At 47.1% G+C, this 24,528-nt stretch overlaps 8 protein-coding genes and 2 non-coding genes across 11 annotated transcripts; 5 read left to right on the top strand and 5 right to left on the bottom strand.

Moving 5' to 3' along the window:
- Positions 1–259: 259 nt before the first annotated feature.
- E1B28_013171 (uncharacterized protein) lies at positions 260–1,197 on the bottom strand (the record flags this gene model as incomplete). The annotated part of the gene is made up of 3 exons (XM_043158317.1): positions 260–987; positions 1,043–1,123; positions 1,188–1,197. 3 exons carry the CDS (start codon positions 1,195–1,197, stop codon positions 260–262), a joined length of 819 nt encoding a protein of 272 aa, XP_043003661.1.
- A 1,385-nt stretch (positions 1,198–2,582) lies between these two features.
- E1B28_013170 (uncharacterized protein) lies at positions 2,583–4,768 on the bottom strand (the record flags this gene model as incomplete). The annotated part of the gene is made up of 14 exons (XM_043158316.1): positions 2,583–2,711; positions 2,762–2,790; positions 2,851–2,910; positions 2,986–3,006; positions 3,056–3,167; positions 3,249–3,448; positions 3,507–3,587; positions 3,645–3,678; positions 3,735–3,776; positions 3,832–3,921; positions 3,987–4,061; positions 4,121–4,272; positions 4,331–4,404; positions 4,485–4,768. 14 exons carry the CDS (start codon positions 4,766–4,768, stop codon positions 2,583–2,585), a joined length of 1,383 nt encoding a protein of 460 aa, XP_043003660.1.
- Positions 4,769–7,516: 2,748 nt separating this feature from the next.
- E1B28_013169 (uncharacterized protein) lies at positions 7,517–10,427 on the top strand. Its single transcript, XM_043158315.1, has 10 exons — positions 7,517–7,997; positions 8,066–8,256; positions 8,322–8,410; positions 8,462–8,594; positions 8,645–8,713; positions 8,775–8,853; positions 8,907–9,004; positions 9,058–9,713; positions 9,781–9,807; positions 9,864–10,427. The coding sequence occupies exons 1-10, from the start codon at positions 7,870–7,872 to the stop codon at positions 10,356–10,358; spliced, it is 1,965 nt and encodes a 654-aa protein (XP_043003659.1). The 5' UTR covers positions 7,517–7,869; the 3' UTR covers positions 10,359–10,427.
- A 159-nt stretch (positions 10,428–10,586) lies between these two features.
- E1B28_013168 (uncharacterized protein) lies at positions 10,587–12,586 on the top strand. Its single transcript, XM_043158314.1, has 8 exons — positions 10,587–10,760; positions 10,844–11,058; positions 11,130–11,223; positions 11,292–11,339; positions 11,409–11,693; positions 11,749–11,913; positions 11,975–12,116; positions 12,186–12,586. The coding sequence occupies exons 1-8, from the start codon at positions 10,685–10,687 to the stop codon at positions 12,496–12,498; spliced, it is 1,338 nt and encodes a 445-aa protein (XP_043003658.1). The 5' UTR covers positions 10,587–10,684; the 3' UTR covers positions 12,499–12,586.
- Positions 12,587–12,595: 9 nt separating this feature from the next.
- E1B28_013167 lies at positions 12,596–12,669 on the top strand. The gene has a single exon. It is a non-coding gene; the product is annotated as a tRNA-Val (tRNA).
- A 125-nt stretch (positions 12,670–12,794) lies between these two features.
- Positions 12,795–14,781, bottom strand: E1B28_013166 (uncharacterized protein). The gene is made up of 4 exons (XM_043158313.1): positions 14,470–14,781; positions 14,242–14,411; positions 13,611–14,145; positions 12,795–13,508 (listed from the first exon to the last, which is right to left on the bottom strand). The coding sequence occupies exons 1-4, from the start codon at positions 14,548–14,550 to the stop codon at positions 13,305–13,307; spliced, it is 990 nt and encodes a 329-aa protein (XP_043003657.1). The 5' UTR covers positions 14,551–14,781; the 3' UTR covers positions 12,795–13,304.
- Positions 14,782–14,892: 111 nt separating this feature from the next.
- Positions 14,893–14,971, top strand: E1B28_013165. Its single transcript has one exon. It is a non-coding gene; the product is annotated as a tRNA-Trp (tRNA).
- Positions 14,972–15,099: 128 nt separating this feature from the next.
- Positions 15,100–16,582, bottom strand: E1B28_013164 (uncharacterized protein; the record flags this gene model as incomplete). Its single annotated transcript, XM_043158312.1, has 6 exons — positions 15,100–15,262; positions 15,324–15,498; positions 15,564–15,870; positions 15,932–15,960; positions 16,010–16,210; positions 16,270–16,582. The coding sequence occupies 6 exons, from the start codon at positions 16,580–16,582 to the stop codon at positions 15,100–15,102; spliced, it is 1,188 nt and encodes a 395-aa protein (XP_043003656.1).
- A 681-nt stretch (positions 16,583–17,263) lies between these two features.
- Positions 17,264–18,129, bottom strand: E1B28_013163 (uncharacterized protein). Of its 2 annotated transcripts, XM_043158310.1 has the most exons (3): positions 17,942–18,129; positions 17,476–17,873; positions 17,264–17,414 (listed from the first exon to the last, which is right to left on the bottom strand). In XM_043158310.1, exons 1-2 carry the CDS (start codon positions 18,096–18,098, stop codon positions 17,827–17,829), a joined length of 204 nt encoding a protein of 67 aa, XP_043003654.1. In that variant the 5' UTR covers positions 18,099–18,129; the 3' UTR covers positions 17,264–17,414; positions 17,476–17,826. The 2 variants fall into 2 exon arrangements, with proteins under 2 accessions (XP_043003654.1, XP_043003655.1); XM_043158311.1 differs by having other exon boundaries at positions 17,476–18,129.
- Positions 18,130–18,370: 241 nt separating this feature from the next.
- E1B28_013162 (uncharacterized protein) lies at positions 18,371–20,164 on the top strand (the record flags this gene model as incomplete). Its single annotated transcript, XM_043158309.1, has 1 exon — positions 18,371–20,164. The coding sequence occupies one exon, from the start codon at positions 18,371–18,373 to the stop codon at positions 20,162–20,164; it is 1,794 nt and encodes a 597-aa protein (XP_043003653.1).
- Positions 20,165–24,528: the final 4,364 nt, after the last annotated feature.

The raw sequence follows: 24,528 nt of genomic DNA, 5'->3' as shown, positions 1-24,528 counted from the left end.
GTGGAAACAAAATGAAAGAAAGTACTAACAAGGTCAAAATACAATGTAACGCCGCCGGAAATACAGTGGAGCAACAGAGGTAAAAATACAACGTTGTCGGGAACAAAGTTGGGAACAAAGTCAAATATTAAACAAACAAGAAGGATTGAAGAGTTCGGAAGTCCATAAACGTCCTTCCCCTCCTCAATCTACATACATCTGCGCAGGTCGAGTGGGACGCGTTCAGTTCAAATTCCTCACCTCCCAGGACTGTCAAGCATCAATTATACCTCCCAAAACTTCCCGGATTATCATACGGCGGCCACGTAGGAACAGGTTCTGAAGGGTATCCCTGTGGACCACCGTAGTAGGGTGTTGGAGGAAATCCGCCCTGTCCTCCGTAACCAGTGGGAACTGAGTATGTTGGTTCTTGGTGCGTGTATGGTGAATGATAACTTGAGGTATCTGACGAGACTGACGAGGTCCATGTAGGATGCGATGTAAAGTGTTGCTGTTGTTGCTGAGCCATCGGATAAGTGCTACTTTGATGTTGCGGAGGATAGAGGCCCATGTTTGCATGCGACGGAAGATCAGAAGGATACCAGTCATTACTCCTGTCCCTGGATGGCAGTTGTTGTGCTAGCAGTGAGTTGTAATCTTGGGAAGTGTATGGCGTTGCTGAATGTCCATAGGACTGAACCTGATGCGATGTGGGGTGATTTACAGAAGCGTAGCCAGATGGAGTAGAAGTGGCTGAAGGTCGGGATAGCGGTCTCCGGGACGAGCGCGAAGTGCCAGCTGAGATGTGGGAGGTTCCATCGCCGGACGAGGGAGTTGGGAAAAACGGACTGGTGGTCGGATGGGACGATCCAGAAAAGCGGTCTTGCGAGCTCGAATGCAAGGAATCAAATTGCGTGGGATATGGACTAGACCTGGTATGTGAGGTGCTTCTGCTGTGTCGAGAAGACGCTGATTTGTGGGCCTTAGCCGCCTCAGCCCTGCCGCCCTCTGTCGTGCCATCGATGAGACGCGGTCACGTAGAGAGGACTGTTGAACGACGTACTGTGGTATTTAGTGGGAACGAATCCATTGGATTCGTACGATTGTGGTGTAGTCTCAACGAAGCACGTTACTGGCTTTGGTTCTATATTCAGAGAGTGTCACTCAATCTTCACAATTTCCGACGACCGTGCAACACGATCACTCACTTCCACCCATGGTGATTGAGATGACTTGGTGTCGTTTTGCGTCAAAGGTTGAATCACACTTGTTATAATTCCTCTTGCTACGCGCTTGTGAGCCGTCAGTCGTGTATTGAACTTGAAGCAAACTTTCTTCTGTGGTGGTTCTTGAGCTGCTGAATCCGGCGTTTCGTCTGTGGTTTAAGTTGCTTTCTGACCTACAGTTTCTTCTCTTCAAGAGATTTTCAGCTCGAGCTTTTGTATCTCCATCCGCTTTGACGATCGAACAAAGCCTGACTCCTTCGCCGTGGATGCTCATAGTGCCGCTGGCTGAAGCCAGCATTACGCGTCACCTCCGAGACCATTTCTTCCACACCTTTGTGGCTGTCAGACACGGAACACGCGAAGGCTGCCGATCGAGGGTAAAATGGCAAGTTCCATTCCTATTATCCCATAAAAGAAGTGAACCGAGGTAAATATACTCAGTTAGGAACTGAGCGGACTCACGAGTCGGCATTCGGTGCATTGCCTCCTTTGTCGGGTCTCTTTGATGTGGGAACAATCCCGACGCCAAAGCTGTAAATCCGCTTTGACTTACAAAACTCTATTTGTCATTGTAGGACCAGATGAGAATGTGGACGAAAGACTGACAATGCCAAATTAGCACCTTCCATCTACAGTATGCTCAGTTCCGCGGGTCATCATGCATCAATAGTAGCTGTGAGAGAGAGAATTTAGCGAGCTTTCATTGAGTCAGGGCGATGAAGCAGGATAAAGCGTACAATACAAAGTTCCAGGCTCAACGCAGCGTTGAATCTCTCTACTTTCTGACCACGTCACGGCGGTCGAAAGCGACCGTGTTATATTGCGTGGCGAGACACTGAGGACGTGTCCTCGGCGTGAGGTTCCAAACGAAGGAGAAAGTTTCGACCCGAACAAGCAGGCCACCAGGTCCGGACAAGGCGAGCGAAAGTTCAAAGGAACCTCCCGGACACGAGAACACATGGAATCTCAGAGTTAACAAAGAGTTCATAGGGTGAAGGGGACATAGGTTTCTGAGGTTGTTATACTAGGCCTGGAAGTCGCACGTTTCGATATGGTTGTCATGAGCGCTTGAGCTGAGCTCTCTAGAGCCAAGGGGGGTTGTTAGGCAGACGTCAGGACATTATGGAGGGAAGATCATAATGCAGTCGTTACACCAGTCAAGCTCGAGACTAGCTCATTGCGAAAGAGTATGTCCGTAGAGAATTGCCAGTGATGGAAGTGCTGGTGAAACCTAACGCTTGGTCATGTGATACAGTTGAACATCCTTGATCAAAACGCTGAAGCTCGAATTTACGACGTCATCGTCCTTCGCCACTACACTGACCATACGTTAACACAACACGAGTGGTCTACAGATATCGACTAAATCAATTTGTCCTAGGCACCAGTGAGGTTCAAAGGAGGTACAACAATCGCCTTCTCTTTGAACTTGGTCAACTCTTGAATCGTCGCGTCGTCTAACCCCAAGTGTGCCTTAACCAGCGCAGGTGGTGTTAGCGCAAGCCACTGGTGCGTGTCAACGCTTGAAGAAATATTAAATCAGAGATAGCACGTACCTGCGATAGACTAACGTCCTGGAACAGGTCTGTAGCACGATGGAACGTAAGTAATAAGTATACCCCTCTTCTCGACGTATATGACTCACCGCTATTGAATATTTCCAAGTATTTGAGGGTAGTGTTTCCTGTGTTTTCAACGTAGTGACCTATATGTTCGAAGAGACATTGCATTCAGTATTTACGACAGGTCACAGCACCCTCGAATGGGAAAAAAGATTTACCCAGTGAAACTGGCACGTATGCTGGGCCTCAAATGAGTAAAACTGAACAATTAACCATGTACAATCTCACCAATGTCACCCGCCTGGTAGTTGAATGTATTGGCCGTACTCTGTCCGGCAAAAATCGTTACTCTTCCTTCGCCTTCCAAAAAGAAAGTCCATTCGTCCATAGTAGGGTGCCACTAATCGAGTAGAAAGTAAAAGAATGATCAAAATCTTACTAGTCACCGAAACGGAACCGAGTACAAGAGAATGAAACGTACGTGAAGCTCTCTCAGTGCACCAGGTTCAACCGTGACCTCTGCAACGGCAACCGTCGTGGATATCTTGAAAGTCCTTGAATCGGCTATCTTCACAGTGCCTCCTCCTAGCTGAGTGGGCACGATTTCAGAGAATGAGAAAGCGTATGGCAAGGGAACAGTCCCCTGTGGGTCGGATGGAGCATCCGCATTCGCCGGAGGATCTAGAATAGTATCAGAGTTTAGAAACTCAGATGCTTTGAAGCGGAAATGTTGACGTACTACCGGGGAATATGTACAGTTGTTCCGCAGGTATGTGAGAGAATGCCTTCGGATCGGTGACTTGGAAATTCTTTTGGATGACTGTTTCGCGGCGGAAATGAGAAGAGTATCAGTCGTAGACCGCAAGCAAACGCAAACCTTCAAATGGAACATGAGCAAGCCAGTCTGTCAACTGTAGCACGAACCGAATGTTAGCCAGGGAAAGAGGAAGGGAGAATCAGAGCCTACCAGGAGTGTATCATTTTCATCGAAGTTTCCGTCAGGGAATATCTGGTTACGAGTGGGAGTCGGCAAGGCATACAAGGACAGAAGCTGATTGACGTACCAACAAAAATTCCGAGCCCTCTGCCGTGTCATTAGTGGCCTGTAAGGAGTGAGGGATGCCAGCAGGGAAGAACCAAAGGTCTCCGGGTTTCTATCTCGGGACGAGAGAATCATTAGAAAAACGTTCGGGGTTATATGAACCACGAGGAAGCTTACGACGTTCGCCACAAAGTTCTTGCCATCTTGATCAACGGCCGATATTTGCGTCGTTCCTTTCAAGACGTATGCCCACTAGCAAGCGATATGATGTCAGTTCCGAGGCCCACACTAGAATAACAACCCTCGCATACCTCGGACGTGGTATGCCAGTGAAGTTCACGAATGGCTCCTGCTTCGAGCCTCATATTTACTCCCGCTATGTCTTGATTGTGTGATAAGCGATCAGACCGAATCATCCGGTCGAGCTTCAAAAACCTACTTTTGGCTATGGGCATCACTTGAGCTACCGCCTGAAGTCAGTTTTAACAAACATAAAATAGTGGTAACGGAGAATAAAATACCGTTCTGCTGTCTCGCCCATCCACCCGTCTGCAATCGGTTCTTACTGAAACTGAACGGCCACTTTGCATTTCCCCTGAGTAACCGCCACACCAGGAAACAACGACGTCAGTTCGGAGTTCACCGAGTCAATATCAGGAAACGGTGTAAACTTACACGCTTCCGCTGTCAGTCGTAGGAGGTGCCAATAAATCGGCGTTCTCTAGTTCCATGAACGTATTAGTCGGTCCAAGGATGGATGCACCCAGAGAACCACGAATAGGCTGAGGGACGGAGGGTGGACTATTGGGTTCCCAAAGGGGGAGATTAAGATCTGTACTAGCGAATAGGACGGTAGAGCTGGGTTGTGCTACAGACGCTGGCGAGGAGGCTGGAGCAGCTAGAACTGCTGTTGCTGTGAGAAGAGAAATTTGAAGGAGCCGTAAGAACGATGAAGACATTGTAAGCGGAATAGCACAATAGCACACCGTAAAGAGGACGGTCAAGAAGCTTTGGTTTAAATACTCCCCAAATGCCACTGCAGGTGTGCGTAAGCGAGGCATCCAAATGAGTGTAAGTCAGTTTGTAGGTAAATGTGGCCATGAAGGAAGATTGTGCCAAATGAATCGACGACTCACCTCGCCGAGAGACACGTACATTACAAATTGAAACCTCTGAGGGCAAGATTGGAGATGTAGATTCCAAAGATAGGCGCACCAAGCTACACCGAGCCCATCTCCGGGGCGAAGCGCAGACTACGGTGGCTAATTTTAGCGACCTGCCACTCCTTCTAGAGAGAGAAGGACTATTGGAGTCTTTGAATCCGCGATGAAACAGGAGCGCTGATAATGTGACTGGCTTGATAGTAGCGATAGCCTGAAAGGAACTGGGAGTTCTTTGTGCCTTGATGACGACAACATAAGCTCCGGAACCTTGAGACATAAGATGAGTTCCATCCATCTTCAATTCCGTGTCCATAATTCATAGTATCACGGTAATTGACGGATAGTGGGCACAAAGTCGCGATCAAGAAAAGAACGAATTGAGCGCCACCGTTCTATTCAGAATCCAGCAGTACGACGCAAGTACGACGTGAACTTGGTGTACTAAACTGTGAAGTTGCCCTTAAAAAGAGGCAGTGAGGTAACTACGGAGAATCCTAATGACTAGAAGCGAGCATTGCAAGAGCCTGTTGTCCATTTATTGACGCTTTCAATAGGGCTGTTCAATTCTAAATTTTCAAATGTTGCAAATCCTGCAATTCAAACTCCGCCCGTCCAATCAGGTGCCTCATACAAGCCCATTTTCATCGTTCCGGCTGGTCCCCAATTGCGCTCCTTAGAAAACATAATCTATAAGTCTTTAAGTCTCTATATCACTATAGTATTCCCCCGTTTATAATGTGATATAAATAAGACTAATTGACACCTAGAAGAATCCACTTGATCTACTTGCAGCAGCAGGTAATAAACCTCCTCCTCACTCAACCCAGCCACCGAACTTCGAACGTAACTCTCTGATTGCTCGTGTTACGCGCCTGCAGTATAAAACAACGGTGCCTGTACTGATTCCGACCTTCAGTGCCGTACCTTGTATTGGTGAAGCCAGTTGACTGTAACGTATTAGGAATGTGCCAAGTTGGTGCTTGAGATGGCGCTGAGGTTTTCGGCCCTTCGACTGGAACAATGGGTTCGGAGCGAGAAGCTTGACAAGAGTGTCGAACATATCACGGCTGGCTCTGTAATCAAAAATCAAAGTGAGGTAAGAAAAAAGTATAACTAGTACGATACCGGAAAACAGAGCGGAACTGGCGGTCAGGAAGTTGCAGCAAGCACTCAAAAAAGTCTTTTTACTTCGGAAACTGGAAATATGGACCCCTTCTACCATCACCACGAAGTCTACATGCCATCTCCAACCATCTTGCACCAAGTGCCCGTAACAAAACTGCCACTTCTTCGTTGTCCTCCAAGTCCTCCACATCTTCGTCAGATTCCTCTTCAAGGATATCGGCCGCCACAAGAAGATGTTGTGCATCCGTGAGAAGAGCATTCACGCGTTGAGTTATGGTCACAGTCGGCATGAGATAGCAGAAAAAGAAGTTGGATATAAAGGAACAGGTGTTGATGAAGCTAGAGGGAAATTGAATGGGGGAAAAGTTCAGAAATCATAGAGAACATATGATAAAATAGGCATACCGAATTTTGGTCCTTACGAGTGACAGCTGCACCGTGAGGCTGGACGTCGAACGAGACGGCGGGGACGATGCGGGCAGAAAAAGACTGGGCGCTTACAGGCCGGGGTGCCCGATCGAACCGACGATGGGGCGGAGTTTGAATTACATGGTTTGCAACGTTTGAAAATTTAGAATTGAACAGCCCTAATGGACCATCCGAGCAATTGTAGCTGATGCAAATTCGGTTGAGCAGAGTTAATACGGCCAGTGTTGCACCGACCCCGGGTCAGACCCTGGGTCGGGGGTCGGGAAGATTTTTGAAAATGCCCGACCCCTCCCGACCCCACCAGCTGGAGGGGTCGGCGCCAAAAGTCGTGTAGAAAAATCTGGTATCATCTACGGCTATCGTGACATGTAGGAGTAAGGTAAGAATAATTCAAGAAAGTATTTCTATGTTGTCTAAGTTGGCGCTATCATTGCTGTGAGCAGTCTCTGCAGTGTTGTCGTCGTAAGCCTTCAGCTCGTCGTCTACAGTATGCTTTCCAACCACCTCATGCATCCATAATGTCCTACCCCACGCACTTTTTGGTTCCTCACGTTCCTTTTCCCAATCAAAGATGTCCCGGTCTATGAACAGGAGATCCTGCACAGATTTTTTGGGGGGTATGTACGGACAAAAAAAGAATTACGCCATCATCGCCGACCCCCAAAAAATCGGCCGACCCCAAGGCTGGTGGCCGACCTGACCCCTACCTTACCCCCGACCCCAGGGGTAGGGTCGGAGACGCGACCCTACCCGTGCAACACTGAATACGGCAAAGCGAATTGAACTGCGCATACCTGTAGCCTGTAGGCCGTCGGCGGAGCCCAAGGATTGGTCGGAATAAACTGACATTCTTATTCAGTTACGACGCCACTCTGCTTTTTACGAGAATCCAGTGAACTTGCCGGGAGAGTCGGGAGAGTTGGGGCTTTGAGAAAATTTGACTCTAGCTAACGTAATCTCGGAGCATCCCATCACGTGGCATGTCGCGTCCGGGTCTCCTTCCTCCTTAACTTTTTTTTTTGGTTTCTGCAGTTCCTCCTTAACTTCTTACCATCACAAATCAGCTTCGTACTTCAAGCGCCATTGCTTTCTGCAGTATGCATATTATAGTGCTCCGGAAGCACGACAACGATCAATAGGCCTAGCTTGAGTCAAAACACCTCATCATCGCATCATGAATGGATCCTGCCTGAAAGTACCAGATCCACTCGTAAATGTTTCTCTGACAAATCTGACAGATGGGCGCCAGTGGCGCTTACCCAAATGATTCGGAGGAATGTTGAAGGAGGTATCCGGGGTCCTTCGCCTGCTCCGAGCAATGGAGTGAATATAATACGCTCGACATGACTTCGCCAATAGCCTCAAGCCTATTTTCAATCTTCTCAAAGTCTGGCATGTCTTTCGCCCACAAGCCAGCACTGGACTCCCCCGACCCCACTAAGATTAGCTCTTTCGGTCCCTCAGACGCGAGGTAAGCAGGATGTTTCTATCTTTGCTCAGGCGTGAAACATCCTCTAATTGAAGCGGTACGGATTACAGTGGACATCCGCGTCAAAACGAAAAAGCACTTCCTCACTCCCGACCTATACAACGAAGCCTCGTACAATTGTTATGGCGAACTATTTTTCTTCCGATCATCGCTTTTGCATACCTTGGGTTTTGCTATGCGGCTGCCACTCGTGTCATTCCTGTTCACGTCTATAATATCAATAATCCAGTGGATCATCTATGTGAGCACCTCTAGCCAGCCTGCTACCAATCGAAATCCTACTTACAATCACCCCTCCATCGTCAGTTAGTATAAAGGCCGGAGTGACGACGATCAACATCATCCTCATCGGGATGGCTTTGTTACCTCTCAGGGCTCTTCTGAGCGACCTCAAAGTGAGTTCTAACTCCATTTATTTGTGATCCAGCCAACCTGTCCATCTTTAGAGCGAAGAATTCTTTCGGGTGCTCCATAATTCCAAATCGAAGGGTGTCCCACTGAAAGCAGTCAATAATGTTTCATCCCCAAGTCGCGACTTGATGGAAAGTTTGTCTTCGATAACCCGGAATACCTCGTCGAGTAAGATGGTGCCTTCCTGTTTCTGCAAGCTTTTCATTCATAATTTCTAGAATATTATTCCACTGCAATTTTGGCTGGACTTTTCGCCGTGATGATATCCTCATTGGCTCCTGCGGCGCGTACGTACTCATGCCCTTGTATGGCATTATTAATGATATACCTGTTTCCCTTTATTTGCAGTATCTGTCGGTTTGATTCTAGTTGAAGGCGATATGACAGCTATCGAGGTGGGGGCAGTGGCTCCCCGCAGTATATATCAGTGAGATAACGCTCGTTTTCTTCACTTAATTATAACGATAACCGCCCCGATAGGTTCGACGTTCTCAACGGCTTCTCGAGTGGCGCCAATGTCTGGTTCAACGGGCGGATAGCGGAAGCGGCAGCAATGGGATGGGTCCAAACTGTTCTAGGTAGAGTACTGTGACGACGCTCAAGTGTATTCTTCTGATCATGTTGAGGGCAGGAAAAAACATCCCCTTCCTTCCAACTTCCTCCCAGTACGGGGTACCTGTACCGCTACGAGTGGATCCTACCGCTCGAGCCCGCTATCTTACCGACGTCATCGTCCTGGACCCAGTATGCAACTGGACAATCCCGAATCCACCTGCAACCATCTCCAAAGTAGACAACATTACTAGTCTTCAAGCAGTTAACATCACTCTCCCAGATCATTCCATCTCGGCTACCTACAACGGCCTTAGCAATTGGGATCAAAACAAGAGCGTCGAAGTCATCGGTAGTGGTGATTTTGGTTTGGTCATGTCGCTTAAGAACACGACGACCGGTGATGCTATCACGGATGGAAGTATGGCCTGGATAGTCGCTCAGCTTACTTCAGGACAACAACGTGACTTTGCTTCTTCAACGACCGATACCTCCGTATTGGACCTCAGTGGCATTCCAACGCAAGATATCTCTTATAACTCAACCACTACTTCCATCTCAAATCAAACGATGACGTCGGTTCGATTCAGTGTTCTTGTTTGTAAACCTCGTGCCGCTGTCGAGACGCGAGAGGTCAGGTTGGACGGAAACGGGGGTTTAGAAGTTTCTGATCGGAGAGGGTTGACGAGGCAGGGCAATCTTGATGACGGGCAGGTTAGCCTATTGCTAGGGAAGGTATGAACGTCCATTTGATCCCGAAGTATCAGGATTGGGGCTAACGAGCAGTTGTTCTCGTCTAAAGAGCCTCGCCAAGTACACTACAGATTCAGTGGGTGGTATTTGTTCCCCTTTCATCGAATCATGTCTGAGTACTTTTCCATTCAGGGTCCAGATACAGGTTACGAGGGCATCGGAAAAGCAGGACAAGTTCGACTTTTTTTCGGCCCTAATTTCTGGAACTGGACCGCTACTCCAGTCCTCAAACCCCTTCCTCTCCAGGACATCACTTCAACATACAGGTCGGCAGTTCAAGCATCTATGACTTCGTACTTGTCCGGGAAGATATCCACTTCGTTCGTTCCCGGACGGATTCAATCCGTAAAGCTCGTATTCACGAGTTCGCTGCCACACGTTATCGTTTCTACCGTTCTATTTGGAATTGTAACGATATGGATCATTGTCTGTTACTTCCGCCCACATGCGGCGAAATTCACACTGGTTTCGGTGGCCGCAGTGTTGGGCCAAGGTTCTAATGTAGTAGAAGTATGTGATAGTGTAAGTGACTCCGACGAGGTGGCCTTCAAGCACTTGAAGAATCGTGGTGTTCGGTTGGAGGATCGGAATGGTCTGGGGAGCAGCCTAACGTTGCACATATTGTAATGGGTAGTAGCAAGTTCAGCTTCTTCTTGTCGCTCATATTTACTTAATTGATTATAACTTGCCGGAGTGTCTGGGGGATGCGTGTCCTAAGTTTTCGGGCCCAGAGAATCTTGAAATTGGGCGCTCTACCTACTGTCAAAAAACATGCCAAGCCATAAGGACCCGAGTGAATATCTGTCCGAGTATTCATGCACATGCATTCATGTTTGGAGCCAATTTGGAGTACCTTCGGTTTTCACGGCGTGGGGTTAGCTTGTTGACTTGCATGGTACTTTAAATAACCGACATTGCTCACGATCCGAGCTTTTGGACCTCACCCTCCAATCATGGGGACAAACCTCAACATGTTAATTGCATGGACCGCGGCCATATTCCTTCTACCATTATGCACCGTTGCAAAAAGTGAGTCTCGTAATCCAACTCTTCCAACTCATGTGCCGTGATGCTCACGCCAGTTCTGACCGTTTCTCGTTCTGCTCCAAAAGCTTGGGTATCCCTCCCAGTCCATGCTCCAGCAAGGATCGAAGACGACGCGCCTTTTGGTCACCAAGTGGACGTCGCTATAGGCACACCCCCTCAGAATAGCTCGTTCAATATCGGGATACAGGACTGGCTTGTAGCACCCCTCGTTCCACAATGTATTTTTTGTCCTGTCGATGGGATGTATGATCCAAATTGGTCGACAAGCTTTAAAGTTTCCGTGAGTTGATCACCATTCCCGATTTCCTGGAGCCGAGTGACCGTACGACCAATCACTGCCTTCTTATATAGGACAAGAGAAAAGGGAGCTTTGACCTTGGAGGGCTGGAAGGGAACGAGACGTTCACCTTAGGGGGCGTTTTACAAGACCTAAATACTCCGATGAGTGAGTGAATTATCTTGGCTGGTGGCAACACCCCGACTAAGGACCGCTCACGTTCAAATGAATTCCAGTTTTCATCGATCAAATGGGACCAGAGGCCGCAAAGCGCTTTAGTGGAGGTAGCATCCTCTTTTGATATAAGTCGAACCTTCAGTTGATAGGCCAATTCATTTTCTCGACGCGTGCAGGCATACTTGGGCTCGCCCCTACTAAAAACGAGTCATTACGTGGACACAACATTCTCGTCCGGCTGGATGAGCAAGGCCAGCTTCTGAATCCAGTATGGGGACTCCGCTTGGGGGGAGATAATCCTCGACTGACAATTGGAGCGCTCGATCCAAACGAGTACGAAGGCGAACTGAACTGGGTACCGGAATTGAACGATACCGGGATGATAAAGGTGGACGCGTACAGAGGGTATCAAGGGAATATCTTACCTTTTCAGTACCCCGTTACTGCGTCGTTGAGCAGCGGTGAGTTTTCTCTTTGCTTTTCCTTGGCTTCTGAGACAAATTATCCGATTTCCAGTCAGCAAGAATATCTATCTGCCTGAAATCATGACATACCTCACGAACGAATCTTTGATCGGACCGCAAGAGGGTGTAAATCTTGAGCCAGATCACAAACAGCAGATTGGGATTCAGTGTAATGGGACTCAGCCACCACAGCTGCAGTTTTCGGTAGATATCAACGGTAAGTGGACAGTGCCCGACGATCTTCTGTGTCTAGAGTTCACAAGGTTACTCCAACAAAGGTATCAACTATCCAATCAACCAACATGACCTGATTCGACCCCCAAGCATCATGGCGGCAAAAGGATTTTGTAATATCGGGGTCTACAAAGCGGATCCGGCAGGCTTTGAACTTGGAGTCGTCTTCCTGCGGAGTGTGTATCTGTAAGTTGTAATCTTCACACTCCTGGCTTCGATGTCATTCACTCACTATAACATTTTCTTGTTCACCAGAGCGTACAGATTCCCCACTGGAGATTGTCCAGGCTATTACGGATTCGCCTTCCCCAAAGGCTCCACAACGACGTCCAATCAGAAACCCAGAGACGCGCCTCCTAATGCCTCGCAATGCCTGTCCTTAGTCCAGCCAACTTCTACACCCACTCCAACAATCGCGGTACATGAAGGCAAGCTCGGATTTTCAGAGGAGAAGTTCAGGGTTTATGGGAAAGCCGAGGATCAATGGGTTGCGTTGAGAGGTGTGGGAGATTTGCCTGCCCTGACGGTTAGAGGTGTTGAAGATAAGTCGGTGGTCAATGGTGGTTGAAGTCCAAGTTAACAATATCGATAAGTATGCGGGTGACCATATACAGTACTCAGGTTATTGAATATAATATATGTATTTGCTAAGAGACATGTACTAAGGTTCGATGGCGTAGTTGGTTATCGCATCTGTCTAACACACAGAAGGTCCCCAGTTCGAGCCTGGGTCGAATCATTTTTTTTTCGCCCCGCAGGTGTCTTTGTCCGATCTTTTAATTACCTTCGAGGATTCATAGAAGTACAGGATTAGAGACTGCGGAAGGCTTGCTTTGGTTGTCACCCTTCAGATCATGAAGCTATCCGGGTAGAAAACCGGATGGGTAACAGCAATAGATTATGATAACCAGTACATACTCGATAGCTAGCTAGATCGTAGGCCGGATGAATAATGCGTAGTTATGGTAGATCCTGATGAAGTAGAGAATTGTACAAGAACAAGAAAGGGAACGAGAGTGAGATATTCGTGGCGTGGCAAGAGTCCCATACAAGCAAAAAAAAATCGAAGTAGACGAATAGAAAAAACGTTTCATGACGATCGACAACAAATACAGCGGAAGAGATGAAGCACAGTCCGAGAATGACAGTATAAGTATTTTTGGTGGCCTGCCCAGGATACAGAGATACGATTCTTCATTCAAGGAAATCGGGAACGCCCTGCCTCGGTGATCAAGAACTCTATTCCCTTTTGAGGGGATGGCAAACAAGGATCATGGCTGCCCACGGAACATGAAAAAAGAGAAAATGGCAGGGAACGTTGGTCATAGACATAGGTTAAACATCAGAGTGAAAGACGGTTCTCGGAAGTAACAGTCAATCATCCCATCCTATGGTTATCTTCTCGGTACTCATAATAGCGAAGCACGGCCTTTCGCTCTCGGTTCTTTCTTGTTGGGAGTCGTTTTTCGAAGGAGCTCTGGCTGCTGTAGATTTAATTTTGGAAGCTAGAACGTGGCTTTCTTCTACTGGAGACGACGCGGGTGCTTGCGGTGGTGGGGGTGGCGGTATTCGGGGGCTCTGTAGTATTGATGAGTACATAATAGACCAGGGCGAAATATCAAAACAAGAACGGAGAATGAGAGAGACGGAAGAGGTTAATAATGACGATAGAATACTTACATGCTCTCCCTCGCAACTGGTCCCACCCAAGCTCAAACTCGAGCTACTGCCACCACATCCACCAAACTTCGTCTTGGGCCTTCCTCTTCTTGCACCAGTAAACCCGCCCCCTACTCCAACGCCAACTAGCCTGGCATTAAGACCAACTGGCCGCAAGGGTGACGATGGATGTGTGTCGGTCTCGGAAGCCGCCAGTGAAGGCCTCCTGGCTGCGTATATTGCGGACATGTCCGAGTTGGAGTTATTTCGACCGTTAAATGGCAAATGAGGGGGAGCATTATTGGAATGTACATTGATGTTAAGGTGCGTTAGGTCTGGTTGCCCGTGCCGAAGAGGAGGAACCTGAGACGAGGATCTCCCGCCTGCATCAGCTTGGACAACAACATCGGACTGAGCAGGTAATACAGTCGAGATAGGTGAAAGGATATTCGCATGGGGATTTCTGGAGCGGGACATTGATCGGGACATAGACGAAGAAGCACGGGATCCAGAATACAGATTAAAGGGCACATAAGAGGTTACGCTGACCATTCTCCTACAAGGCTTATCAGCGTCAAGTAAAGAGTGAAAGATAAAAAGTAAAGCGTAGGTATTTCCTACGAAAGGAGAGCGAACAGGCATATCGACTCACCCTTCTTTAGCCCTAACGATTCCGTTGAAACGCTCCCGCATCCGTTCTTTCATTATCTCAGCGTCAGGTTGTCCGTCAGGGTGACCGTTCTCAACCGTGATAACAACCGAGGATTCAAGGCCATCATGCGGTATAGACTCCGGTAGCAGACGGGATTCCTCATCCGGAATCTGAAGAAAACAAATGTTACTTATAGAAGAGGGAGGGGAACGAGGAAGATGCAAAGACCTTATCCTGTCCGCTGTCATTTCTCCTGCCCAGGCAGCCACATCCAAAGAGTCGCAACAGACCAAATCTACCGAGCACCATTTCTTCTGCTGACACGAATTTCACGTATTCTCGAACTAATTGCGGTCAAGAAGCTCCATTCAAGAGGTTGACGGCAAAAGGGTGTATTGTTGATGAAATAGGCAGTCGTAGAAGATTCAGCGAGGCCAAAATCTTAAAAGGGAAGTAATGAGCGGAAGATGTGTCGTCGTAAACGTCGTTCCAGAGGGAGTTGAGCCCGTCGTAGTTCGTCGTGGTCGATGTGGAGTGCTCAGAAGTAAATGCGGTAAAAGGAACCGAAAATGGCTATGCAGATTGTGCGCGCCGCCGGTACGGCAAATAGTTTCTATGTTATCTCTGACTACTTTTACCTAATGCCAAGTTGATCCCTTAGCTCAGCGGTAGAGCGTCTGATTCCAGTTAGGCATCCAGAAGGTCATCCGTTCAATCCGGGTAGGGGTCATGGGGTTGTATCCCAATTTTTATTTCCTCTGAATCCTTACAGTCCAATGTTGGACTGAGAGTCAGAAAGTTTGAAGATTAAGTGGGTGCAGCCGAAACCTCCATGTCACCGAGCTCTCTTACTTATTCTTACGCATATCCATCCTTTCCTCCAACAACCCCGTACGCTGGCCCACCTTTCCCGAACATCTTTCTCAAGTCCTCAACCAGCAGATCCGGCACTTCATACGCAGCGAAATGACCACCTTTCTTATGACGAGACTGAAAGACTACGTTCCGGTCAGAGAGCCACCTGTTTATTGACGTTGCCATGGATACTCGTGATTGTTAAGTGAAAAGATGCGAGTACTCACGATACTGGCACGGTAAGAATCTCCTTTGGAAAGTAAGATGCACCATACGGGATTGTTGTCTTTGGTGCCTCAGTGACACCCCCCAAGTCCCCGCCCTGAACCACCTCGTAGTATGTGCGAATATTCGCTGCTGGGCCCGAGCGGGAGAACCAATATATTGAGACCCATGTGAGAACTGCGAAGGAAGGATCAAGTCTTCTGACCGGCATTGAAACGTGAGAAGTCGAGGAAAACACGTACCCTCATCATCATCCCAAGCATAATTATCGGACCAGACCACCAGTAGCTGATATATCCATGCAAGAAGTCCAACAGGTGAATCACTCAAGCTGTACCCAAGTGTTTGCGGTTGCGTCGATTGTTCAATAAAGTAGCCGTTTCCTTTCGTAGTGTACCATTTGAGCTTTTCTAGTCCAATAAGGTCCTCTGGGGTGTAGCTGGAGATGTCCACACCGGGCGGTGGTCCGAATCGATCACTGAAAGGCATATTGGTGTGGTAAGCTTTGACGTGATTGGGTCCGTAGATGGAGGCCATGACATGGTTTATCTGGAAGATAAAGGGGAACTGTCATGAGAACATCACGCAAGGCAGAGTTAAAGGGGCGTACGATGGCTCCCCAGTCGCCCCCTTGTGTAACTGAGAGATGATAAACATATGAGGGCCGTGCGAATGAAAGAGGACGCACCGTACTCGTTATACCCCAAAGCGAGCATCAGCTTATGCCCCACCTCCGCATATTGTTTCAAAGCAAAACCTTTCTTCTTTGTCCCCTCGGAAAACCCATATCCAGGCAAGCCCAAAGCAACGGCGTGAAAACTCGGCTGACCTTCCTCAGTGGCCGTGAGAAGGGGTAGAATTTTCTTGACTTCAATGAAGCTTCCCGGCCCTGATATATCAGCGAAATGTATCAACTACTGGTCAGGAACAAATTAAAGTGATGCTCACATCCATGTACGAAGAGCAGAGGAATGGCACCCTTTGACTTGCTCTCCTTATGCACATAGTGTATGTTCAAATTTCCGTGCCCTTCAACTTCAATGTCCCTTGTAAACTGCGGCAACTCATCATTGAGAGCTTTTTCATGTTTCCTCCAATCGTACCCATCCTTCCATCTTGCAACCAAACGTTTTATGTCGGATAAAGGCGCCCCGTAATCCCATCCTGCCCCATCAATCTCGTCTGGAAGTCGCGTTAACTCGAGCCTCTTTTTGAGAAAGTTGATGGAGTCGTCTGGAACCTTGATCTTGAATTCCGACATGGGTGAAAAGTGCAGGGGAACTCACGAGGCGCAGTAGTTTATATGATGCTGTTAGAAGTATCATGAGATCTGGTCGAAGGTTTCTGGAATCTCACACTATTGTTGTGAGCAGTGAAAGCATGAGAATTTCGAGAGCTTCAAGTACCTGTGATTATCTGTAAATCTTGAATCCACGCTTTACAAATCCATTCTCAGGAAGGAGCGAGCTTCGAAATTCGAAAGCCAGTGAGAAGTTGAAGGAACTTGACAATTGGAGTCGACAGCGGCGCTGAACTGGGAGGCTCCGACCATCGTTCGGCATCTGTGTACGAGCAGGTCGGTGCCTAACGATAGTCAACCAAGAAATGCCGCTATAATGGGCATTTCGGCACTTTCCGCCGAAACGCCTACAGTACAAACACTTTAGAGATAAACAGACTATCCCTTGGTTTGTACTCAAACACAACCAATCTGCTCTCTGATTACCCCATATGTAGGCCCGCCTTTCCTAAACATCGTCCTCAAGTCCTCAACCAGCAACTCTGGGACTTCGTGAGCAGCAAAATGACCGCCCTTGTTGTGGCGCGACTGGAAGACGACGTTCCGGTCATCGAACCAACTACGTACGAATGGTACTCATCATATTTATCATTCTCAAATACAAATGCATCACTCACGAAACTGGAATCGAGAGAATTTCCCGTGGGAAGTAAGATACACCGAAAGGAATGGTTGTCTTGAGCGGATCAGTGTTTTTTTTCCAACTGACCATCCTGTACCACTTCGTAGTAAATACGAACACTGGCTGCTGGGTCGGAGCGAGAGAACCAGTAGATCGAGATCCATGCTAGGACTTCAAAAGAAACATTTGTGTATTTTGAGCGCGGAAACATGGGTCCAAAGGACATACATACCTTCATCGTCATCCCAAGCATGTTGATCGGTCCAAGTCACCAACTTCTCGTATATCCATGCGAGAAGGCTAACAGGAGAATCGCTCAAACTGTACTCAAGTGTTTACAGTTGTGTCGCTTGTTCCATTATGTAGCCGTTTCCTTTCGTGCTATATGATTTAATCTCTTCTAATGCTGCTAGGTCCTCTGGGTATAGCTAGAAGGATCCAAACCAGGCGGTGGTCCGAATCGACCGTTAAAAGGTGTGCTGGTGTGGTAAGCTTCGACGTGATTCGGTCCGTAGATGGAGGCCATGGCGTGAGTTATCTGAGATAGAGAGCGGATCCGCGGCGGCATGAAATACCACATGGGTCACAGCAAAGAGGGTACAACGGCTCCCAAATCGCCTGCTTGTGCGACTAGGGAGACGATGAGAATCTGTATCGCGAAAGCGGAACAGAGCGGGTTAATGCAAGCATGAGCTTACCGCCAACTTCCGCGTAGTGGTTCAGGACAAATCCTTTGCCAGTGTTCTTTGTACCTTCAGAGAATGCAAACCCTGGAAGCCCCAAGGCGACAACATGGAAGCTGGGCTGACCGCCTTCAGTAGCGGTGAGAAGGGATGGACTTCGATAAAACTTCATGGCCGGATTGAAGGAGGAAACCAAGTTGTACGGCTGATAGTCACAGATGGTCACACAGCCGACGCGCAGCGTCACGCCAGACCTTCGTTCTTTTTTAATACTCGCTCCCTACTTCTACTCAGCCTCAAATTTCTGAGTCACCACTCCCCGGTCCAGCCTTTGTTCCTTGTTCACCACCGGGACTGCCCCCTCCGTTAACTCAACCATCCTCATCATCCCCCCCACCATCACATACTCCCACGCAACATCACTTGCGGGACATCGACTCGCACATGGACGATGCTGAAGACGAAAACTACTCCTCTACAGAAGATGCGCTTTCTCCTCGCCCGCGCAAATCCGCTCGCCATCACAAACACTCGGATATCACTCGTAACAAGGTAGCTCATGTCCAGGTACCCTCTCTTCCTTCACTGAAGCCCTCCTCAATAGTAAATTCTCATTGGCAACCACGGGCTAAAGAAAGGAATGTAATCGGTACTACATATGAACTCCCTTGTCTACGCTGCCCCAATTTCTGTATACTATTGATCTTTGTACTATTATATCTTGTGTCCACCGTTCAATGCACCGCCCCCCAGCCCTTATCCTCCCTTTCCCTGAACGCGAATGGTCTCAGCGACTTTGTTCAACGTGACCGTTACATTCAGGACGCCGTACAAGCTTTGGACCCGCATCTAATTTCGATATCAGAGACTAAGTCCCAACACCTGGTGGGAAACCGCCTTCGACTTTCAAACTACAATATTTTTGAGAATCCCGGCGTCCCTACTTCAAACAAGAAGGCTTCAAAATGGGGCGTAATCCTCGCTATCAGGAAAGACATTCACGCTCAACTAGTAACTGTTATCCCCCGCCTTCGTGGCCGTGTATGCGCCGCAGACTTACACTTGCCAGCCTCTAACGGATTATCCGTCCAACATAGAGTGCTCTCCATCTACGCCCCTTGGGATCCGGGCGGGGATGATATTCCTCTCTTCTGGCACGATCTCGGCGACATCTGCTCCGCTGCACCTCGTGGCCACTGGTCCATGTACGGTGACTACAATGCAACCCTCTCTTCCTGCGAATACATTTCAATGCGACCCCACCGTCCACTGAATACAGAAGCTTATTCAAACTTTCTGCTTCGCTGTGGAGGTACCGATCTTTGGTCACAACTAACAAACCGTGATGCGTCCACTCACTACACCTACAAGGGGCCTTTTGGACAAACGATAATTGATCGCGTGGCGTGCTCCTCCCAAAGCATGCTTGAATCGCACATATCTGTCTACAGGAAATTCTTCGGATCCACAGACCATCGCGCTCTCTTCGCTCGTGTCTTTTTATCCTCTGATGTTACTCTCACAAATTCCTATCGACAGCCACTCAACTCCTTTACCCCTCGCTTCTCCTATCCGCGAAAGGGGGAAACTCAACGGTTTCACACCTTTTCCTCAAATGTGGCGGCATTGCTGAAGGGAAAACCGAATCTAATGACCGAGATCAACAGCGAACCGGAATTTGACACTGTGTACCACACATATTCAGAGGTTCTCATGTCTTCTGCCCAGTTTGCGTTCCGAAAACCTTCGTTTTACCAGCCATCAACCCCTCCAAATCGCAACATCTCTTCCTTCACAATTAAACAGCTCCTTAGAGAGACGAAACGAGTGAATCGCCTCATTTACGCCCTCAAACAGCCCGATGCTTTTACCTCATTCCCCCTAGTTGTCCACAAAAACCCCTGGTCCCTTCCCTTCATTGCCTCATTTGACCCCTCCCTATCCTATGCTTTACGACAACACCTTCCTACCCCAAACCTTTCCCTACAATTCAATAATCTACTCGACTACCTCAAATCTGTCCGCTCATCCTTAGCGAAACTCCGTTATCGCGAGGAAAAATCATTGCTTCGTCAAAAAGCGGTCTCCTCATCCCGCAACCTCGTCAATTCTGTTCTTCTTGGTGGATCTGCAAAACGGTTATTCCCTTCTCTCAACGCACGTCCTCCACTCGTCCTCTCTCTTTCTAACAACCCGAACACCTTCCTCACTGATCCAGCTACAGCAGGACGAGGTTAGTTGAGAACAGATCGCTTTGAAGCGCAGATAATCAAACTGTGGTTTAATAGATATTGAACTACATATAATATTAAATTAACATTAAACTAAAGAGCAAGTTCAACTGCAAGTTGACCCAAATTGAGTTCAACTGTGCAGTTCAACCAAACTGCATTACTCTAAGGTACTTGTGAAATGTTGGGTTTTATACCAAGTAATTCTAACCTCTAAGAACAAGTAGAAGAATATGATAAGTACAAAATGCAGTGTAGTGTAATAGTGAGTAGCATTATTGTTAATAAAGTATAGAACCAATGAAGGCTGATGTTAATGATTTTGATTGTGTTACACCTGCGTGTGGTCCTGTGGGTACTTACCATTTTTGGATGTGGCTGTGTAAAACCTACCAGTAGGGAAATTAGTCACACATAACCTTTTATAGTAAGTGGGAAAGAAGGCACACACACGTCATACTATCCTTCCACTTCTCTTAGACTCTGGATCATCTTGGTATAAAATACTTTTTATACCATTTCATGATTGTGTTGAATGAACTCCAAAGTTGAACTTGGGGGAGTTCAACATACAGTTGAACTTCCGGGTTGAGCTCAATCATGAGTTGAACTTGATTTTGTTCAAGTTTGAGTTGAACTTGAGGACTGTTGAGTTTATTCAGCACACAGGTTGAGTACTAAATCAGAAATAGTATTTTATACCAAGATGAACTAGAGTCTAAGAGAAGTGGAAGGATAGTATGATGTGTGTGTGCCTTCTTTCCCACTTACTATAAAAGGTTATGTGTGACTAATTTCCCTACTGGTAGGTTTTACACAGCCACATCCAAAAATGGTAAGTACCCACAGGACCACACGCAGGTGTAACACAATCAAAATCATTAACATCAGCCTTCATTGGTTCTATACTTTATTAACAATAATGCTACTCACTATTACACTACACTGCATTTTGTACTTATCATATTCTTCTACTTGTTCTTAGAGGTTAGAATTACTTGGTATAAAACCCAACATTTCACAAGTACCTTAGAGTAATGCAGTTTGGTTGAACTGCACAGTTGAACTCAATTTGGGTCAACTTGCAGTTGAACTTGCTCTTTAGTTTAATGTTAATTTAATATTATATGTAGTTCAATATCTATTAAACCACAGTTTGATTATCTGCGCTTCAAAGCGATCTGTTCTCAACTAATCTCGTCCTACTTTTCGATCCAGAACAGGTTAAGGGCGAAATGGTTTCATATTTTTCAGATCTATTCTGTCGCCAACAACGCTCCCCACATGAAAAACCCTGGCTATTGTCCCTGTCTGTGACAGCGGTACACCATCGCACAGTAGTCGACCCTTTCATATGGCCAAAACCACTATCACTCTTAGATCTTTGCCTCATCCTTCGTCGCGGTAACCCCCGTCCATCCCCAGGTCCTGATCAGTGGGAAAAGTGGTGGTTCAAAACTCTGGACGACTCCAGCATCCAACCACTCCTCAACATGATAAACTACATCGTCACTAAATCACATTTCCCTGCCTCCACTAAACCTACCTATTTGTCTGTTATCCACAAACGTGGTTCTACCACTTCTATGAAGAACTATCGTGGTGTATGCTGTAGTAACCTTGTCGCCCAAACTGCCTGTGCATGGCTCAACTTCAACCTGACAAAATATCTTGCCAAGCTTGAAGTCATTCCCCGCACACAGGCTGCTACCCAACCAGGTGTACAGGGCAGAGATCTACTTTCCTTCCTGGCCCAACTACATGCATGGTCCTCCCGGAATCAACAACCCTTGTATATTCTTCAGCGAGACCAAAAGAAAGGTTTTGATATGCTAGAACCTGACGGCTTTTACGATGCAATTCGTGCATATGGTCTACCACAATCCATCATTGATTTCGACGTCTCCTCCCAGGCTGATGTCCCTTACCAAGTGAAGTCCGCCTATGGATATACTGAGCCGTTCACTATAACAGGCATCACAAAACAAGGAGGTCCACTTTCCCCCCTCAAATTCACACTCACATCGAGCATGGGTCACTACTGGCTTTCAGACCGTTTCCATTCTTCTCCCGGTACTCTCATCGTGTCCACCAAAACCGCACGACAACATGACTTTCATGTACCTGCTGACAACATTCGCCTGCGTGTACCAATGGTGGAAGCTATGGATGACTCCTACATTACTGCCACCACACTTGACACATGCCGAGCTTCTTGCCTATGTGTTGAGCAATTTCAATCATGCTACGGATCAAAAACGGATTGGAAGAAATCTCGACTTTACATCATTAACACACCTTCCCTACCTCCCAAAACTGTCTTGATGCCGACAGTGGACTCTTCTCGCCCCTTTGATTCCACATACAGTTTATTGCGCAAGTTGACGTGTCATCTGACCACCTCACTTTCCTACGCACCCCTATTGATCATCCCAAAAAACAATTCCTGTGCCTTCGGGATCTCGTTAATGATTTCCAGTTCCCTTCCCTTACCTGTCGCTTACCCTTTACTGCACTTTGCCGAATTTTATCACAAACACTCATTTCAAGAATTCGCCCGCGCTTATCTTTTCAACCCTTACTACAACACGATGCGGAGAAACTGTGATGCGCAGTGTTGAATAGAGTGTAAGAACGGAGAAACGTCGGAGTCCATCGGAGCTCCGGAGTGCGAGAGAGTGGCTAAAGAGAGTATAACCTCAGTGACGGTTAGACACTCGTATTAAGATATAGTACCTAAAGAGAGTATACTATAGAGGATAAGATGAGTACTTCTGAATATGGGAAAAGAAGAGAAGACGACTTACACCTCAGTGACGGTTAGACACTGAGGTGTGGTTGTACGTATTCAGTAACTATATAGACTAACGGAGATTAATACCACGTGTTTATTTTGATATACAACAGAAACTGGACAAGATGATCGCCACGAAGATCCACTCGCACCTTGGATTCCCCTTCCCACCTTCATCTTCTCTCTTAACTCTACCCCTCGCACAATTTGGATTCAATTTTCCCTCTGTTGTCCTTCTTAACATCCATGCTACAATCTCCGGCCTCCTCAGAGACCTTAACCACCACATTTCCCCCTTCCGTGATATGGCACGCATCACCTTAACTGACCTTTCATGTTCTTTTAACTTTTGCGCGCCTCCCTTCTATGGAACATCCCTTTTGGCTTCATTTCGTCACCTTGTCACTGCAAACTCACATCGTTTCCCTTCTTCTTGGATTCTCGCTCACCGTCTTCTGTATAAATATAATCTCAGCCTTCCATGCACTGATCAATCTCATATCCTTTCCAGAAATATCTCTATTTCTCACATTATCTCTTCCTTATCTTTACAACCTTCTACCCTCCCCCCTACATCTCGCTTGTCCATTCTGTCACCAAACCAGCTCCGTATACTGGCAGATGCAGGCATAAAGCGCCTTTCAGATTGCGCTCGTTGGACTGAAAATCCCCAATTCCCTCCGCTAGCTCCTCAACACTCTATCTCCTTTCCAGTCCCCCTTGAACTTGTTTTCCCTCTACGGTCACCACTTTCCTCTGCTTGGTCAAAACTAAAGTCCTTTCTATCCTCCTTGTCTTTACCTCATTTTTCTCACCACCACACCTCCCTTACTATCCCTCCTGAACAACGCAAAGCCCTCTCTGAGCAATACATACAATCCCTGTTGCAGATCTCTACCTCGACATCCATCTTTTCGCTTCCACAACCTCAAGTCCCTTCTCATATTGTTGCATCCGATTCTTCTATGATTCCGCCCTCCCCACCTGTCCTTACTCGCCGTTCTATTACCTTTTCATCGCTAGCTAACCACATGTCCTTTGTTTTCTCCTTACCTACCTCAAATCCTTCTTATTCTATACTACATGGTGAACTGTATGGCCTAATCGTCGCCCTCTTATTACTCAAACAAACACCACCTGATCAACCCACCCATTACGATATTTACTCCGACCATCTTAACATCATCCGTTTCCTTAACAATGCACTTACGCACCCTCCTTCTCCCTCTACTCTCTTTACCTTACCGGCTCAGTCACTATATCGTTGGCTTCTCGATATATCTACCTCTATTACTCACTCCCTTTCCTTTTCTCACATTCATAGTCACACAGGAGCATCAGAAAAAACCTCCTTTGTTAATTAACAGTAATTAACAGTAATTAACAGTAATTGGATGTTAATTGATACTAATGAATTTTAATTGACGTTAATTGATAATCGGTGATAATTCGCACTAATTGGTAGTTGAGTTTCTGCATAAGTTATCACACAAATGAAGGGGAAAGGGTTTAATCATATTAGAACACAGTGTAGTAGGAATTTCTATCACTGAATGCATTTACAAAGAAACAAGAAC

Source organism: Marasmius oreades, chromosome 9, assembly GCF_018924745.1.
Source record: "Marasmius oreades isolate 03SP1 chromosome 9, whole genome shotgun sequence".
In the NCBI taxonomy this organism is placed as follows: domain Eukaryota; kingdom Fungi; phylum Basidiomycota; class Agaricomycetes; order Agaricales; family Marasmiaceae; genus Marasmius; species Marasmius oreades.
The sequence above is the reverse complement of the archived record's forward strand: the minus strand, read 5'-3'. Positions and strand labels throughout refer to the sequence as shown.